The 20,364-nt window shown below is 40.7% G+C and overlaps 1 protein-coding gene across 1 annotated transcript in view; it reads right to left on the bottom strand.

Moving 5' to 3' along the window:
* CCDC39 (coiled-coil domain 39 molecular ruler complex subunit) overlaps nucleotides 1-20,075 on the bottom strand; it is a 210,544-nt gene extending 190,469 nt beyond the window's left edge. Inside the window, exon 1 of the mRNA XM_069104807.1 lies at nucleotides 19,945-20,075. Coding sequence (XP_068960908.1) covers nucleotides 19,945-19,947 — 3 coding nt within the window. The 5' untranslated portion in view covers nucleotides 19,948-20,075. The remainder of the gene's footprint in view (nucleotides 1-19,944) is intronic.
* Between the last annotated feature and the right edge of the window lie 289 nt (nucleotides 20,076-20,364).

The raw sequence follows: 20,364 nt of genomic DNA, 5'->3' as shown, positions 1-20,364 counted from the left end.
ATCTGTGATGTGATCTGACCTTTGGGGAAAGCAATTTGGAATTGTATCAAGGAAGTTACTGAAATGTTCATGCCCTTTGACCCAGAGAGTCCACTACTAGGCATATATCCCTAAGGAGGACAATGATTTAAAAAAAAGCCTCTTTTACACACAACCCTTTCCCCAAAGCAGCATTTCTTGTGGTAGCAGAACTAGAAACAAAGTCACTTGGGCAGAGCTAAGCAAGTGGTACATTAATGTGATTGTAAGAAATAGGGTTCAGTCACTCCCTTAAGAAATGAAACTTGAACTGGAATGAGAGTTAATTTACGAGCCTTGCAAGAAGCAGATGCATGGTTCTCCACTGGGCACTTACAGACCCACAGAAGCCAGAATGAGCTTTTTTGGGGGCTGGTACAGGTCCCAGCTCCTGCGGATTACAATCTTTCTAACCTACCCACTACAAATTGCTCCTTGAAGTTCAGAAAATGGAGGGATAATCTATGCATGGGCATGTAAGTTATTAGGCATGTGCTGTAGTTAGGTGTCAGTGACCAGAGCATGAACCCTTGAGTTCGGGCCATGCCGCCAGCTTCAGTCTCTAATGTCCTTGAGCTAGGAGGCCTTGACCATCAGGGTGTGCTTATCTGCTAACACTGCATTCCTTAGCAGACTCCTTTTACGGCAATGTCTGTAGAAGCCAGAATCCATATAGTGCTAGGCTCTTTATCTCACATGATGAAATACTACTGTAAGATATGACTAATTAAGAGAAGCATTAGAAGACACATATGAACTGATATAATGTAAAGGAAGCAAATCTAGGAAAACAATATACTGTGACTACAGCAACATAAGTGAAAAGAACAATAAAACAATGTAAATAAATGCTGCAAAATTATAATGGGTTAGGGTCAGTGTTAGGGTTTGGTTGGCCCCAAAGAAGAGATAGGAGAAGGTACCTCCCTTCTACTTTTGCAGAGCTCTCTACATGCAGATCACAGCAGATCATATTAGAGTCTGATGTGATGGTTAATTTTGCATAACTTTTTTTTCATTTTTTTATTCTTAAAAAGGATGGTTTGGGCAGGTAGGTGGCGCAGTGAGTAAAGCGCTGGCCTGGAGTTAGGGGCCTTAGACACTTAACACCCACACAAAAAAACTAGCCATGTAACCTTGGGCAAATTACTTAACCCCAATTGCCCTCCAAAAAAGGCAAAAAAAAAAAAGGGATGGCTCTCTGGGAGGAAAAATTTTACAGATGGGAAATTCTACAGATGAGGCAACTGAGGTTTTGAAAGGAATAACTTTCTCATGGCCACACAGCCAGGAAGTGTCTGATAGAGGAATGATATAAAAACAAAGCTTATCGATAAATAGTTTTAATGAAATTAACTTACAACTGCAAAAAAAAAAACAAACCACAGGAAACACTCCTTGAGGTTCTCCTCCTACTATCTGATTGCTCCTGTTTTCTTTGCTGGATTCTCCTCCAGATCACACTATCTGGAAGTATTCCTAAGGGTTCTGTCCTGGGCCCTCTTTTCTTTTCCCTCCATACTACTTCATTTGCTGATCTTATCAACTCTCATAGATTTAATTACCACCTCTATGCTGATGATTCTCAAATTTATTTTTCCTGCCCCAGTTTCTCTGGTGATCTTCAATCTTGCAATCTCAACTACTTTTCAGACATCTCAAACTGGATGTCCAATAGCCATCTCAAACTCAACAGGCCCAAAAGAAAACTCAGTATCTTTCTCCCTAAATCCTTCTCCTCCCTTCTCTCTCCCCAGTTACTACAAAGGGCAACACTATCCTCCCAACCCCTCAGGCTCAAGACCTAGGAATCATCCTGGACTCCTCACATTCTCTCTCACCTCCCATATCCAAGCTGCTGCCAAGGCCTGGCAATTTCCCCTTTGCAATATCCACTGAATTCACCCTCTTCTCTCCACTCTAATGTAAGCCTATCACTTCTTGCCTAGTCTATTATAATAGACTTCCTGTACCTACAATACCTATAATAGCCTTCCTGTACCTTCCTGCCTGCCTCAAGTCTCTCCCCAGGCCAATCCATTATCCATTCAGTCACTAAAGTGATTTCTTTAAAACACAGGTCCAATCGCATCAACTCCCTATTCAATACATTCCAGGGGCTCCCTATCTTTTCCTGGAGCAAATACAAAATACTCTATTTGGTATTCAAAGTAATTCATAACCTACCCCCCCCCCCCAATCTCTCCAGTCTTCTTACATCTTTACTCCCCATCATGTACCTTCCTATTGAGTGACACTGGACTTCTGGGGGTTCCACAAACAAAACAAAGGCATTTTCTCTGACTGTTCCCCATGCCTGGAATGCTCTCCCTCTTCAACTCCAACTACTGACCTCCCTGGGTTCCATTAAGTCCCAACTAAAATCCCACCTTCTGTAGGAATCCCTCCCCAACCCCTCTTAATTCCAATGCTTTCCCTCTTTGAATTCCTCCCTATTTGTCCTATATGTAACTTGCTTTGTATAGATTTGTTTGCATGGTGTCTCTCCCATTACATTGTAAGCTCCTTGAGGGTAGGGACTGTCTTTGGCTTCTTGTTATATCCCAAGAGCTTAGCACAGTGCCAGGCATATAGTAGACACTAAAAAATGTTTATTGATTGATAGATGTCAAAGATACCAGTGGAACACAGAGACTGCCCACTAGTTGTCCCTCCTTCCTATCATGTGACCAGTCCGTTTTTTTTTTTCAATTATATGCTTTTTGTTTGTTTGCTTGTTTGTTTGATGGAAGGATCACTACATCCAAGGGAGAAGATCTATACTCAACAAAACGTAGCAAGTGAGAACACTTTGGTTCTCCCTGTATCTCCAAGGTTGTATAGGGTAGAACTGAAACAACCCATTTTGGTGGAATGGTTGAATAAGTAAGTACACATTTTTGACTGAATCAGATAATCACAAAACTAAATGTAAATAGGGTCTGTAGACCTTGAATCAATCAAAGCCACCATGTGAGAGACTAGTTCACTGCCCCCCACCCTCAGCAATCTGTAGAAAAAGGAAATGCTATCTCAGAAATGAGAGAGACAGATTCAGCCTGTATTTGAGAGACAGGAGCAAGCACAGCATTTGCAGAACAAACACCTCTGAGGAGTGAAGAGAGAGAACCCAGCTGGGGTAGACACAGAAATATCAAGGAAGGGGGCAGCCAGGTGGCTCAGTGAGTAAGAGCACCGGCCCCAGAGTTGGGATGACCTGGGATCGAATCCAGGCTCTGATACTTGGCACCCACCCAGAAATAACTGGCCGTGTAACCTTGAGCAAGTTACTTAATCCCGATTGCTTTAAAAAAATATTATCAAGGAAGGTTGTTTGCTCTACAGGCATCTCAATGAAGAAGATCTGGATTCAGGGAAGTGGTAAGACAAAGGCAGGTCTTTACCAGACTTCCCTTCCCAGTACCTGTCTAGTCACAGACATTATGATTGAATCTGCTGGTTTCCATTTCCATGAAAGAGGCCTGAGGTTAGAGATAGATGTAAAAGATTAAGGTTAGGTTAGGCAGAGGGCTCAACTTTTGCTTAGACCTTTTGAGTTTTTTCTGAGGCTGGATCTGAATTCAGGAAGATGAGTCTTCCTATTATTCCAAGCCCTACTATATATCCGCTGTGCCACCTGATCCCCCTAATCACTGAACGGGCACTGCCTCAGTCAAACCAAGACCTGTTAAAGACCTTAGCTTAAAAAGGCCAAGGTCTCCCAGCCATCTGGGGCCATCTCCTGATCTATATTTTGCCACTGGACCCAGATGGCTCCAGAGGTGAAAGTGAGGCTGGTGACCTTGCACAACCCTGCCTCACTTAAATCCAACTCACTTGCATGTCATGGCATCATCTCCCTGATGTCATGGCCCTCTTTGAGAAAGAAGCACAAGCAACAAGCACCAAGTTGGGACTTCTGTACAGTTTGTGACTGAACTTCTCATCTAAGGTAAATTCCCTAAAGTCAACTAGCAATGAGTCAAGTGGACTTTAGGGGCCGTTATGTGGCCCCTCATTATGGTAAACGGGTGTTACAGACATCTACGTTCATTTATTCAATCACTTCTTAGTTATCTAGAATGAGCCAGACACAGTGCTAAACCCTGGGGATATGAAGTAAAAAATTAAGTAATTCCTTATGTGAGGGAGTCTTCTGGGGAAATATAACATAAGCACAGTTATGTAAATACAAAATTAACAAAGCAAACACAAAGTAGTTTTGGTAATGGGTGCCAGAAGGGAGAAGCATTAATCACCGGGAAGATGGGGATTGGCTTCAAATAAGAGAGAACATTTGAGATGAGCCTTGAAGGAAGGTGCAGATTCTGAGAAGCAGGCATGAGGAGGGAGCATGGGGATGGTCTGTGAAAAGACTGGCAGTGGAATGTCATGCAGCAGCCAGGCTGATGTGGCCAGAATGCGGAATGTGCCAAAAGGCACAATACAAAGTAAGCTTGACTTAAAGGTGGACTATAGCCACATTGGGAAGGTCTTTAAATGCTCAGGGGAGGCATGTGGATTTGTTCTTAGATTCTAGGATTCAAGGGAGAGGACCCAGGGAACAGGGAAGTGATATGTAGAGGATGAATTGGAGAGGGAAGAGACTCAAGGCAGAGACCAATTAGGAAGCTGTTAAAATAACAGCCTCCTGGGCTCTTATCCATGTTCATCTAAGTAAGTGCTCAATACCTCTTCTAGCAAAGACTCATCAAAAGTTGGCCGTGTACATTGTAGAACATATGGTGTGCACATGTGGGAAGCGAGCTGAGATGGATAGCCCTTTGTCCAAGCATTTTTGAGCCTCTGATAGAGCTTCCTAATCCACAGCAGAACATGCTACTGAAGATAATGTTTCCCCAAGGACCAGGGCTATGCCTTTGGCAAAAGTCCATACTCTCCATAGCCTATTACTCCTCTTACCCTGGCAATTATGTTTAATTAACAAGAGAAGAAATGAAGAGAAAGGAGGAGAAGAAAGAGAGAGGTGGAAAGAAAAGAAAGGAAGTGAGTGGGGAGAAGGGAGGAGAAAATGGAAGAGAAGAAGAGAGAGATGGAGAAAGAAAGGGACAACCATGGAGAGAGAGAAATAACAGGGTCCAGAGATGGAGAGAGAGAAGGTTTGCAAGAGAGAGAGAAGAAAGAAAGAGAGAGAGATAAAAAGATAGATGGAGAGAGAAAAGGACAGTGATAGAGAAAGAAAAAAGGAAAGGAAGGAAGGAAAGAAGAAAGAAAAAGAGATGGGGGAAAAGGACAGAGATGGAAAGAGGAAAGAGATGAAGAGGGAAAAGAATAGAGAAAGAAGAGGAGAAGGAGAAAAAAAGAGGAGAACTGAGATGGAGAGGGGAAGAGAGACATAAATGGACAAGAAAGAGAAAGAAAGAAAAATTGAGAGACAAAAGGACAGAGAGAGAGAGAGAGAGAGAGAGAGAGAGAGAGAGAACTTTTATTAAGAAATTCACAATAGCCTAGTGGTTGATATAGACTCTTCAGTTTCAGTTACAGAAACACACACACACACACACACACACACACACACACCAGCAACCAAAGTCCACAAGTCTTATCCTAATTTATCCAACTACTTCCTTAGAAAACATGCTTTTGAACTGTTCTTCCAAAAGGAGAACAAATGGTCGGGCTTCAATGCTTAATAAAGTTGAAAGCTTCTCCCTGGGGTAACTGAAATTTTTATCAAAGGGTGGAGAGACCTGGTTGCTGCTGTAACAAAGCAGCACCACACAAAGCCAGGTGGAAAGCAGGTGAACAGCCTTGGTGGTGTAGCGCCCTTGAACCTAGTCTGGTTAATTGGAATCCCTTGCATAGGCCGTTGAGAGGCATGCTGGGCCTGTGACCCTGAAAGTTTCAAGTCTATCTAGTGTATTTAAAAAAAAAGTTCAGATGTAAAAATAATCATACAGAGGATGGCTTCCCCATCCTTGAATGGGCATCAGCATCCTGAGGGCTGGGTACCCAGCAAATGGCTTTTTTAAATAATGTCCTTTGAGTGAGTCCCCATATATGCATCTACTTTTACAACTATCTGAAGAACGAGGTCTTCTAATAATTTCACACAGAGCTTTCAGGGTAGAGGCAACCAAAAAGAACAAAAGTAATGAAACAGGACAAAGTTTTATATTCCTGTTTCTGGGCTCTGGGAGAAAAAAAATGTGGATGAAAAGGATTCAAGGCAGTTTAAATTGGAATTTCTTTATGGCCTCCCAAACGAATAAGTTGTGATCTAACTGGAAAATTACGGAGATGGAAAGGCAGGGTTTGAAGGGCTATGTTGGCATTCCAGCAGGATTCAGGCCTGGTTATTCTGGGGAACCCAATCTCCTTTACAGAGAGAGGGCTTATATAGTTCCCGAGCTGGGGTTCTTTGGAAAAGGCACTTTGCTTGGTCATCTTTTTGGAGAGCAGTTAAAGTCCCAACTTTCAGTTTCATCACGGAGCATTTATCTTACTCATGACTTTCTTTCATCTAAATATAAAAAGCCTCAAACTCAAGATATCAACCTTGCACAGTCTGATTTCACATGATATACCTTTGTCACTCTCAAGTCCTGGCCAAAATGCGGCATGGAATTCCGTATTCCATCTTTTGCCTTTGTGCATTTGGACAAGTTGTCATCCCTGCCCCCCTGCCTGCAACACCCTCTCTCCTTGTCAATCACCCAATCAACAAGCATTTATGAAACACTTACCATGTGTCAACCACTATTCCTACTCCAGATCTGGGACTCTCTCTGTCCTAGACTGCTTTCTCTAACTCCTGTGGTGGGGTGCCTGCCATATTCCCGGTCTGGGGTGATGCATACAGGCTGTTTCTGGACTAGGCTTACTTCACCCACAACATTCTCTACTGAAGGCCCCCACATTCTTCTTAAAAACATCAGTCCAATTACCTAAACCCTTCTACCATATGCTAAAGGAGATTAGTTTATGTTACATTCTCTTTTCGAAGGGCTCGGCACATAATGCCGGCTGATTTCCAATTAACACATTTATCCCAAGCACAGCACCAAAGAAAAGTCCAAACTCAGAAATCAGCACATTTACAAACATCTTTCCTTAAACTAATTAAAACAAACAGTAGAACTGGGAGATTTTTCTATCATATCCAATTTGGAAGCTACCCGCTCCCCAAGTCATCCTTCTACCCACACTTTTACCAGCAGATGGCACTAAGGATTTGGACCTTTCACAAAATGCCCTCTCCAGAATCAGACTTTGACAAATCAATCCAATCTCCTCATTTCACAGAGAAGGTAACTGAGGCTCAGGGCAATGAAAAGACTTGTCCAAAATTAGATTAGTAATAAGTAGCTGAGCCAGGATTTAAACTCTGATCCTTGGACTCCAAAGTTCAATTGACTTCCCAATAAACCCCATTGTCTCATTGTGAAGTGGATTGGGGTGGGGGTTGAGAGGAAAGTTGAATTTAATTAGATAAACATTTATCAAGTGCTCACTATGTGCTGAAAGCTATACTAGACTGTGGGGTTAGCTATAAAGACAAAAGTGAGGCAAATCTTGACCTCAAGAAGCTTACAATTCAGCCCCTAATTGATGCGGTTTGGGGTGCTGGGAACTCTGAAATATAAGGGTACAAGGGAGAGTCTGCCCTTTAAAAATTCGACCACTCAAACCTTCTTTCAGTCAAGAGACAAAATTTATTGTGTCTAGGAGCCTGTGAGATTCTAAGAATCAACTCAATTTAATGGAGGTAAGACTGGTACTTACATACCAGAAAAGACTGTGAGAAGTTCTGGATGGGATTAAGGAGAGGTAAATTGCCTTAGGTGGGCCAGGTGCAGTTTGGGCTGAGTCTAGAGCTACATTGAAAGAATAGTTAAAAGGATTATTGAGTATCTAGGTGAGCTGGGATGGACCAGATGCCTCAGGCGAATGCCAGAACTAGGTTGCTTTTCAAAGACATGATCTTTTTCTTTTAGGGGTTCAAGTCCCATGACCCCATCATCCCCCCCTCAAACAAATATCGTCCAAAATCTTTTTCAGTAAGGGGCAAAGGCCTCAGCTTCTGAAACTGCTTCCTGATGGCAAGGGTCAGTAGAGCTCTCCCTGCCTTGAGGAGGTCCTGGGGAGGAGGTTAGTGGAACAGAGTCATAGGCTACATCCAGGGGATGATGGGTGGATATGGGCTGGTACCCACTGTTTACTACCAACTGTAGGTAAATGGCCCATAGTCTGGAAGAGAAAAATCTGACAAGCAAGTTCTATATACAGGACCCAAATACAGAGAGAAAAGTGATGTCAGAATAGGAAGGAAGGAAGGAAGGAAGGAAGGAAGGAAGGAAGGAAGGAAGGAAGAAAGGGAGAAAGGGAGGGAGGGAGGAGTCCTGTTGGAATTATTCACATTTGAAGATTGGACATACAAGATTATCTGATTTTGTTACTGTCTCAAAAGTTTCCACTCTGAGTCCAATTCCTTTAAGGAGGATCAGATGCTATGGTGAAGTAACAAGCCTTTTTTACATAAGGTTTCTACACCTGGGTTCAATGGTTACACAGATGAATTTTCCAGGAATTGACTTTTACTCCAAATATAACAAAAGCCTTGAGAGGGCACTCAAGTAACAACTGGGCCAAATAGGTTTCCTTCCTCTGAGAATTGCACTGAAACTCTCTTCCCCAAACCAAACTAAAGATGTTTCAAAAGAAATATCATTTTAGGCTGAATAGCTTAGATCTTAAATACATGTTTTATTATTCCAACCTTAATCTATGGGATAATAATTCACATGACTATGCAGGCAGGCAGATAACAAGTCCAAGTGTTAATTTACTGACCTGATTAGAGAAATTTTCTATAAAAGGATAAAGTAGGGAAATGATTCATCAGTTCCACCTCATAGGCAGACTCAGGGATGGGCAGGTGGATAACATTCCTTTTCAAAAGAACACAATGTGGAAACTGAGCTAAGAGATCCCATCTTAGACTGAAGCTAAAATTGTCCTCAGATGCAGACCTCCTTCTGTCAGATGGTGGATTACTGACCATTGATTATTGATAGATTGTTATGACCCATCAGACAACTCAAAATCAGTAACAGTCCCATGAGATTTTACCTTAAATAGCAAATTTCACTACTCACAGCTTAGGGAAAAATTTATCTTGAGACTTACATCTCAAATTTAAAATTTGTCCTGGTGTAAAAATCAATTATTAAAGATCATTTCCATATACTTGCAAATTCTTAGCAAGTCAAGTTCACTGGATGTGTGCTCAGTTTGTGATCAACAACTTTTACGCCCATTGACAATATCATAATAATAGATAGCACGTCTGCAAGTTTTCAAAGTTTACAAAGTACTTTACCCATATCTCATTTGATTTTCACAACCACCTGTTGAAGAAGGTGACACTATGAGCCCCGTTATACAAATGAGGAAATGGAAACTGACAAAGAGGCTATGATTTGCCCAGTGTCACTTGACCAGCAAGTACATCTAACTGGGATTCAAACTCAGGTCTTCCTGAATCCAAACCTAGAGCTCTACCCTCAGTAGTTTGGCCATTCTCCAGTTTACGGCAATTCTCCAATTCTTTGACATCTCAAAACATTACTATCTATATTTTGGTGTCTCAGGCACATTTTTCTTTGCTATTGACCTTCTTGGCAGAGTAGGCCTAGCAATGGGGTCTCTGGGTCAGAGGGTTGAGACGTTAGTTACTTTGAGGGACATAAATTCTGAATTTCGATATCATGTAAGGACCTCCCAGAAAACTGCAGTTTACAGAGTTGCTTAGGAGCATTTGGACTTTGCTTCATAAATTTAGAGTAAGAGGAGGATTTTAGAGACTATATATAGTTCAGCCCTTCATTCTACATATGAGAAAACTCAGGCCCAAAGAGGCTGTGACTTACCCAAGATCCCACAGGCTGTAAATGGCAGAGTCAAGACTTAAATCCATGGTCTCACAGTCTAATTCCAAAGCTTTCCCAAATATACTAAAGGATAATATACCATATGTATATATATATATATATATATATGTATGTATGTATACACACACGCATATACACATATGTATTATGCTAAGCTACCTCTTTCTCCAGAGTCACACATGTCCAGTATGTGTCAGACAGAATCTTAATGTACATCTTCCTTATTGTAAGACCAGCTCTCTACTTACTTTCCCCCTATTTCATCCTTCTCTTGAGAGGTATCACAATATAATGGTGAGGCACTGGTCCTGAAGTTAGGAATACCTAGGTTCATATCCAGACTCAGACACTTGATACCTGTGTGACCAAAAACAAATCTCTGCACTACTCTGTGCCTCCTTTTCCCCATCTGTAAAACATGGGGGCTGGACCCTGACAAAGTTTTGTTAGGATCCTAAGATCTTCTCTCTGTTGCCGGTGTTTCTTCCTCCCAAGTCTCCATCTCAGGTTGCTTTTTTCCTTCCCTGTCTTTGTGCATCCTGCTCCCATCCCCCACCTCCTAGCAGTTAAATAGACCCTGATTACTATGTCTCTGAAACCAGACCATCTGTCTCCCACTGTCTAAACTCCCATTTCACAATCTTAGAGGAGGGCATCCCCCTAGAAGTGCCAATTCTGCTCAGCAGGGGAAAATGTGCTAATATGCAATCGAGACAGTCCAGAGCCTAGTGTGGAAAATTAGGGAGTGTGGTCAAAGTGGCCATTTTTATCACCCATAATTTTTTAGGTCTCCTATAGCAACCTTGTCAAAAAGGTTGTCCTATAGCAACCCAGTGTCCAGGGAACCATAAAATGCAATTTTGAGTGTTTCCAACTGGGGACAGAAAGAGGTAGGCAGAAAGAAACAAGGCCCGGTCAGGGAAGCCTGTCTTTGGGGAGGCAGGCAGATATTCCAAGCTCAAAGCAGAATGTTAATGACATTAATGACATATAATGACGATATTGTCAGATTTGAGTGTCATAGATATAGAGCTGGAAGGAGCCTCAAGGGCCACTTTGTACGGGAAAAGTGAAGTGCAGGGAGGTCTCCCAACAGAGAATGTTAGAACTCAGAACAGCAGAGTTGGAAGGGTTAAAACACAGGACCATAGACTTACAGACAGAAGAGACCTCAGAGATCACCAGGACTCATTTGGCAGATGAGGAAACCAGATAGATTATATCTTCTCTGAGGTCACAAAGCTTTAGAGGCAGGATTCGAACCCAGATTCTCTCACTCCAGAGCCAGGGAGTGGTTCTTCCATCGTATTTATAGGGGAAATTTTGCTGTATTTTTACAAATGCTTTTATTATTACATCCAGGAAGCTTTATTAAGCACAGGCACCCTGCTAGGTCCTATAGACAAAGGCAAAATCGAAACTTTGTTTTATTTAAGACTCAGCTCAAGCTAGGTAGATATAGGAGAAAGAGAGGTGGGCCTATAGTTAGGAAGACCTGAATTCAAATCCAACCTCAGACACTTACTAACTGTGTGACCCTGGGCAAGTCCCTTCACCTCTGTCTGCCTCAGTTTCTTCATCTGTAAAATGGGAGTAATAAAAGTACCTCCTTCCCAAAGCTGTTGTGAGAATCAGATGAAATATTTGTAAAGTGCTTTGTCAATTTTAAAGCACTCTATACTTATTAATGTTCAAGTACCAGCTTCTGCCAGAAACTTTTACAGGTCCTGCCAGCTGCTGGAAACTTCCTCTCCAAGGTGATCTTGTATCAGCTCAGTATTCGTTTTTTTTTTGGAGGGGGCAAGGCAGGGCAATTGGGGTTAAGTGACTTGCCCAAGGTTACACAGCTACTGTGTCAAGTGTCTGAGGGTAGATTTGAACTCAGGTCCTCCTGACTCCAGGGCCCCTGCTGTATTAACTCTGCTACCTAGTTGCCCCACAACTCAGTATTCTTACATTTTGTAAGATTGTGAACCCCTTGTGGACAGGGACTGTTTTTCACTATTTCTTTGAATCCCCAATACTACAGTGTCGGACACAAAGCAAGAGGTCAATAAATACTTATTGATTGACTGATGGTGAAGGACTTAAAATGCCAAATAAGAGTTTGTATCTTGTCCTTGAGTTAGTAGGCAGCCACTGAAATTTCTTGAGAAAGGTAGTAACTAGTCAGATCTATGTTTTAGCAGTATCAGTATGGTGCCAGTGAACTGTAACGGTTATGTTGATTCAAATCTCAATTGTCAAGAGACAAACACAAAATTAATAAGACATAGACAGGAAGTGAAAGTGTACTGTGAGAGAGGTGAGGTGTAGTCCAAGGAATATGCTGGTAAATGTTGAATAGCTATCTCTCAAGAAACACACTTTTAAACACTTTTATGAATGTTTTCTTCACCTTCTTAAGTCCAGCCTACAACAAAACAATGAATCAAGTCCCCATTTGACAATTTCCAAAGTGTAAATGCTCACACTGAAAATTTAACACTCTGGTGTCTAAAGACCCTACAGTAGCTGGGAGTAGTATTTCCCTAGGCCCAAACTTCTCATTTTATAGGTACAGAAATTAAGGCCCTGAGAACACATACGATCATAGGATATTAGATTTAATGCTGGAAGAGACTTTTAAAGTCTTGTCCAAACCTTTACCAGGAAAGGCATCTGCAGATCAGAGAGGTTAACCAATTTATCTCAGAATACACAGATAGCAGACACAAAGTCTGAGCCTGGGTCCCTGGATTCCTTATAAAGGACTCTTTCCACTAGTAACACATAACCTCCAGGGGAGGCAAATCCCACAACTAAGTGAAAGAGTCCCACTTAAATCCAAGTTCTCCTCTGACTCCAGAGCACTTTGCGTCCAAGCATTCTATTGCCTGGTGTGTTCTCTTGCATTATAAATTTATAGAATCAGAGATTTATGGCTGGAAAAAATCTTAGAGCTCATGTACTTGAACCTTTTCATTTTATAGGAGAGGAAGCTGAGACTCTTGAGAAGGACCAAGTGACTTACCCAAAGTCACATACATTGTAATAGACTCAGGCTCTGACCCAGGTCCTCTGACCCACAGCCAGAGCCACATAAGAGAATAATAAAACAGCAACACATTGCAACTGCTCATCATGGCCTGGGGGCACATTTCACCAAATGCTTCAGGGAAAATAATTCAGTAGACTCCAACTCAATTATTTTGAAGATGTTTTTGTTATAGTTCAGTAAGTTTATAAAGCATATAGGTTTGGCTCTAAATTGAGCTGATTTACTGGGTGTTTTTTAAAGTTAAACAAAACCAGAAAGCTTGTTGTAATGACATTAATAAGCTGAAAAGCATCCAGAAAAGTCAGTCAATAACCAGCCATTAATGATGATAATAATAGCTAGCATTTATATAGTGCTTTAAGGTGTACAAAGGGCTTTGCAGACGTTAGTTTATTCCATCCTCATGTCAATCCAGGAGATAGATTCTCTTGCTATCCCCCTTTTATAGATGAGGAAAAAGTGAAGTGACTTGTCCAGTAAGTGTTCGAGGCTGGGTTTGAACTAGTCTTTCTGACTTGGGGCAGCTAGATGGTGCAATGGATAGAGTGGCAAATCTGGCCTTAGAGACTAGCTACGTGATCTTGGGCAAGTCACTTAACATTGTTTGCCTTGGTTTTCTCATCTGTAAAAAAAATGGTCTGGAAAAGGAAATTGCAAACCACTTCAATATCTTTGCCAAGAAAACCCCAAATGGGGTCATGAAGAGTTGGACATGACTGAACAACAATTTCCTGACTCCATGATCCGGTGTTCTATCTACCTAGCTGCTGGAATTAAGGAATTGGATTATATTACATCACGTTACATTATGATATAAATTAAGGGCCATATTATGGGCTTGCTTTGTGCCAGACACTGCTAAGAGCAGGGAATACGCAAACAAAAACATTCCTTGTTCCCAAAGGGCTCATAGTGCAATGGAAGTTAACCTCTCTGAACCTCAATTTCCTCATCTGTAAAATGAGGAGATTGGACCAGATGACCTCTGAGGTCCTCTCTAGCACTACTTTGTGATCTTATGAAATTCTTGGTCAAGACCTGCCCTGTCCCAAGTTACTTATACAGCCTAATATACTTAGGTATCATTTCAATCAAAACTGTCACTGCTGGCAAGGTTGCTATAAGTATGGTTGAAATGAATGGCAAGTCATTAAATTTCCCTTTGTTAAAATATAAAACAACCTCCTGAGCTATCCCTGAACTCCCAGAGTTCCCAGAAAAAGCCCCTCACACATATACTATACTACGCTTGCAGAGTACACCATATGGAATTTATAGGATCACATCATCACTGCAGACCAGTTTAGTTCATGATCCAAGGTACATTTTTTTTTCTTTCTAGAAAATGTAATTCTTGGGGCAGCTAGGTGGCTCAGTGAATAGAGCACTGACCCTGGAGTCAGGAGGACCTGAGTCCAAATCCAGCCTCAGACACTTAACACTTACTAGCCATGTGACCTTGGTGTGATGGGAATGTAAATTTTGAAGATCTTCCCTGCCCCTAGGCTAAAGTGCACCTGGAGCCTGGGGTGGGAGGCTTGTTTTTCAGTAGATACTTCTTGATTGGCCAGTGGGTCGATAAGGTTGTTACATTCGCTGAGCCAGGAGAAGGCTATATAAACCCTGATGTGTAGCTTTGTTTTGGGACTCACTTTGAGAAGTGTTCTGTGATTTGATATGGATTCTGGGAAGCCATTGTCCTGAGCCCCCTGGCTTTGAAAAAACCCAGATGTTGAAACCCAGATGTTGACTGGGTATGGATGTAATGGTTGGACAGTTTGAAATTTGTCTACTAGATCTGTTTCTGTCTTGATAATTCTGTCTGTATACTTTGAAGTTCGGGGTGCTGACCTTTTCCCCTGAACAAGGTAAACGATATATGTCTGACTGATTAAAGTAAGCTTGTTAACCCATTTTGAGTTGCTTTCCTTTATCAAAGCAGATCCAAGAACCTGTGGTGGCAGCAACCCTGAGGACGCTTGGGGTGCTTGCTGCTACACTTGGGCAAGTCACTTAACCCCAATTGCCCTGCCTTCTCCCCTCCAAAAAGAAAAAAAAAAGGAAAATGTAATTCTTCTTGATAGTTTTTACATCACCTCTATTTCCTAATTTAACTCAGCTCCCTCCTGTACCCAGAGGGCTATCCATGGTAACAAATTATAAAAAATAAATTTAAAAAATAAGTCATCAAAACCATCCAAAATACCAACAATTTAACAGTATATACAATATCCTACACTCAGAGGCCTCCACGTCTCTAAAGAAGGGGGGCAGGAGAAGTGCATTTTCTCATCTCCCTTTTGAGGACAAACTTGGTCATTATAATTCCCAAGTGTTGCTTCATATTTTGCTGTTCTTTCTATTTCCATTGCTGTAATTAGGTATACTGTTTTCCTGGCTCTGCTTACTTCATTTCATTTCCATCACTCCCTCTAAGTCATCCCAAATTTTTGTGTATTCATTCTATCTTTCAGCATAATGTACTCATTCAAGTGCCATAATTTTTGCCATACCCCTGTTGACAAGAGTCTACTTTGTGTCTTTGCTGCTACAAATAGGATTGCTAAAACTATCTTGGAGTAAGTATATGGGGATTTTTCTTTCTGTTTTTAACCTTCCAATATACATTTTTAAGGTTTAAGACAGAAAAGAGGAATGGAGAGGGTCCTAAATTTAAGTATAAATGTTGTTTAGCTTGCAATATAACATTTCTTAAATACAATATAAATTTCTTAAATAGCCATGACAAAAACGAATTTTGAAATAATTCTAACTAGAGATTTCTTTGAAAGAACTGACATAAAAGTATATAAGGAAAGAAAGATAGTTTGGGGATATTTAAGGCACTGGTAGATTGGAAACCCCCTGAGGACAAGAAGTGTTCATTTTTAAGATTGTCTACAATTTGTACAGCATATAAATTGTCTGTACACAGTTGTTTATTCACTGTCTCCCCCATTAGATCATGGGCCCCTTCAGGGCAGAGACTGTTTTTATCTTTCTTTGTATCTTCAAAAGTGTTAGACTCACAGTGAAGTCTCAGTAAATGCTTCTTGTTTATTGACTTGACTTTTGTCTTTTTCTCTAACAGTAAGGGCCTTCCCTCTGAGATTATTATCTCCAATTTATTCTGTATACACTCGTTCATACATAGTTGTTTGCCTGTTGCCCTCCTTAGACTTATGAGCTTCTTGAGAGTGGGAGAGAGGGAGAGGGAGAGGAAGAGGGAGAGTGAGAAGGAGAGGAAAAGGGGAGGGAGGAGAGAAACATCAGCTGTCCTGATAGAGAGTGAGTGAAGAGTGAAAGCTGGTACATACTCATCTTAAGTGAAAATTGATCCTTCCATATATGAGGGGGAAGTTGGGGGATTCACCAACTGTGGAATTTTTTCATATGTTAAAGGCTGTCAACAGTTTGTGAATAATGGCAGCTTGCTATCCTCATTCCTGCCATCAGCTCAAGTCCCACTGATAAGAGGAAAGCTCTAGAGCTGAGAGAAATTTCAGAGGCCACGTGGTCCAATTCCCTCATTTTGCAGATGAGGAAACCGAAAGAGGAAGTTACTTGCTTAAGGTTACCCAGGTGGAAAGCATCCCAAGTTAGATTTGAAACCCAAGTCCTCTGCCTCCAAAGTCAACCTTCTTTCCACTATACTTGATTGCCTTCTCTAAGGCAAACAAACCTTATTCTCTACATTTCAGTATATCCCAAAAGGAAACAAAGGAGAAAAATAAGACAAAGTAATTCCTTCCTTTCAATTTATCCCCAACCCCTCCCCCTGCCACCAAAAAAAAGAAATCCTGAACATTTCTCCCTGCTGTTCCTCCATAATCGGAACCCAAAATATGAAAGAAAGAAAAAAAGACAAAAAGTCACACACACAATAAAATCCAGGACTATGAAACAGAGGATGGCTAGAAAGGAGCCTTCCTTTCCTCCTCCACAAAATGAGGTGATTTTGAATGGCAGGAGCATGGATTGAGCAAGCTGACAATGTCTTGATGTTTCAAACTAAACTCACTCACTTCTCTCCTCCCTTCCATTTCTATATTTGACTCTTCCTTTGTTTTCCTTTCCTGAACTCACTCCTATTTCTTCTGTTCCCTTTGTAGGCATGTTATGGGTAAATTTTGAAGGGGAAGCTAAAAAGGGGATAATCTTTCTGTTTGAGAAATGTTCAGTGGTCATTGGGTGCTCTATACTTAATGCCTTGAAATTCTTGGAGGAAAGATACAATAGAGATATACAAGAAAGAGTATTTCTTTTATTTAAATGCTAATAAATGATATTTTAAAGCATGGAGATTATAAGAATTGCTGACATTTATATAGTGTTTTGACTTTATATAAATTATTTCATTTGATCTTTATAACAACCCTATTAGAAAGGTACATTTTCATTTTATAGATGAGGAAGCTGAATCTCAGAGAGGGTAAGTAATTTGCCCACTGTCACAGGTCTAGTAAATATCAGATCCAGAATTCCAACCGAGCTGTCAAGGACTGATCAGAGGAGCTGATATTTTAGGAAAGTCCCTGGGGTTGAACATGGTCCAGTAAAACCAGAGCTAAGAGACGTAGGTCTCTCCTGAGTCCTGTTCCAGGATTCTTTCCCTATGCCAAGGACACATTTAAAAGCTCTTTCTCTTAATAGTAATAAAAAAGGAGGCCCAAATTCAGATATTACCAGATTACATTTCCATTGTGCTTCTGAAGTTAGGCAGACTGCATCTACAAAGTGTAATATTAGGAAAAAAAACAACCAGGGGCTGGAAACCAGCTAAACCATGAACCCCCAAACTGGAAATCACAACATTTATTTGCCAAAACCTGAACCTAATGAAATCAAAATACCATTTCTGTACTCAACTGTAAACCAAACAGTCCCATCCTTCAAAGACCCCATCAAAACTCTGAACTAAAACTGAACATCTATAGCTTTTTTCTTTTTAATGATTCACCCAAAACATCAAAGTATTCTCTGAAACAAACTATTTCAATTAATTCAAGGCCCCTTCTTAAACACACAAATGAAAACTAGCTGAGGTTGAGTGCCAGCTGTTATGAGTTGTAGAAGCCTGTTGAAATAGAACCCTCCCATATATGTGCAGACTTTACCAAAAATGGTATGCTTGAGATCATTTGCCTTCCATCTCAAAATGGAACAGCAATATACTGAGTATACCAGCTGACTAATCAGAATGGAAATTCAGGCGCAAGGCCGGGACATAGTGTTGGCCCTGATCTCTCTTTCATGAGCACGACTTATTTCAATAACACCTGTGGGTGCCATTAGCTACGGATTATCATCTTAGATTTTAGCTCTCAAGCCTGGTCCTTATGTTACCCATGAATCCACGTAATATCCATTTTTTGCATAATTACTACAAACTTTAAACTTCGCTGGGAAAATATTCCTACATGTCAGGATCTATTAGAATAATGAGGTTGAAGAGTTTTTAAGAGTTCATTTTGAAATGAAAGACAGGCTGCTCATTTTTTATTCTAAAGCCAAACTTACCTTACATTTTTATAACATGAAATCAAATAGGGTACTTTTGGGTGGTATTTATAAATAGACTTTTCCATTCATCAAAAAGGAAATAGCCTTTACATAAGGCTTACACATGGGAATGTTCTTGGTTTTTCATGAGTCAACAAAACCAGTGACAACTTAGGTGCAGACTCTTCTGACCATCACCCTTCATAATGCCAGTTGCTTTTGGCTCAGCACACAATGAAGAATGTTGTAACAAAACCAACCTTCAGAGGCATCAGAAAATATTTTTAGCTAGATATGTAATCATGATCTGTTCTTCCTAGGTATGAATTTCATGCATGAAATTCAGCAACTGTCTTTTCCAAATCCTGCACGTACAACATGCCTTAAGGGTACAATCCAGAATGCCCCAGGAGTTCTTCTCTGTGATAAAGGACAGGGTTTTATTTTAATCATGAAATGGTTTTCAGAAATTCTTGGGACAACTTGTTTCAATGGTGTCCTGTAGCAGGTGGTTAGAAAAAAAATCTATAAATTGGGACCATCTGGGCATGCTAGGGAATGAAGACTGAGTTGTGCTTTTTTAGGAAATAAAAGGGCCAAATTGGGTGTCAGCTGCAAGTGACAACTGGACACCATTCCTGGTATGTGTCTGTCATGCTATTTGCTACAAACTGCTACCAGATTGGAGTTGTTAACTACTAGGAATTAAGAATTGTTGGGGAATTTTAAAATAAGTAGATTTCCTGGATATAGTCTATGATTGGTTCTACTGTCTCCATCTTTAACATTTCCAATTAATTGGGCTTTGTTTAGATTTCCCTTATCGCTGATATCTAGAACGGTTCTAACAGCAGCAGGTTATGTTGGAAAGGATGCTAAATTTGGAGTGTGAGGATCTGGGTTCAAATCCCAGTTTTGCCATTTATTACTTGTGTGATGTTGGGTTAGTCATTAGAATCCTCTGAGCCTCAATTTCCTCATGTGTAAAATGAGTAAACTGGATTACATGCCCTGAAATGTCCCTTCAAGCTCTAAGTCCTGATGATTGAAGGATCTTTGGTCATTTGAATGACAGAGCCAAGTTTCATTTGACAACCTCAGAGTCACTTAAAAAGTCAGGGAGAATAAAAAGTGAATTAGCAGAACTCAAAGTTATGCTTTGAATCTATCCCAAAAAACATACAGGTATCCTGAAGTAACAGGTATAAGTGCCTTATCCAGGCTCATTTTTAAAATTGTAAATGTTTCTTAAACTTCTTAGGGCTAGTGAATTTGTACTTGTTTTCAACAGATCATGAACTTGAATTCCAGTCCTGAATATTCATATCTTTGAAATGTGACCTTGCAATGAATATTGTGCCTGTCATCATAGCAAAAATAACTTAGTCCTCCTCAGTTTTCAGCTCTGGAAATGATTTGATTCCTGCTCCTCTGCAACCATGCACAGATAAGAAAGGAAATTCTGTTTACCATTCAATTCCCGTAGCAAAGGTTCTGCAGATATGCCAGCCCCATCTCTTGGCCCTTTTTCACAAAGCAGGAATCCCAGGCATGGAAAAGCTGAGGAACTTGACCACACTCACATAGCAATTTGGCAACAGGTTCAAGCGGAATTAAAATCCACAACTGCAGAGGGATTTGACTTAGTCTAGGGCATCATTTTTATGAAAGGGCACCAACAGGAGTAGGGCAGGCCATAGTAAACCTAACACCTGCCATGCAGAAATTATATGAAGGTTTCTTTATATTTGACATTTTAAAAATACTTGAGCGTATCCTCTGGAGCATGATCGCTTGAGAAACTTGACATCTCTTTTTTTTTCTTTTTTAGGAAGATAGGCATGTCTGTAAATACATTTGGCTATCTATCTGAACACCATACCCTTGATG

This window comes from Petaurus breviceps, unplaced genomic scaffold (assembly GCF_028583685.1).
Source record: "Petaurus breviceps papuanus isolate PSGF00001 unplaced genomic scaffold, PetGlider_PUasm1.0 688, whole genome shotgun sequence".
Classification (NCBI taxonomy): Eukaryota; Metazoa; Chordata; class Mammalia; order Diprotodontia; family Petauridae; genus Petaurus; species Petaurus breviceps.
This window is presented reverse-complemented; position numbering and strand designations above follow the sequence as displayed.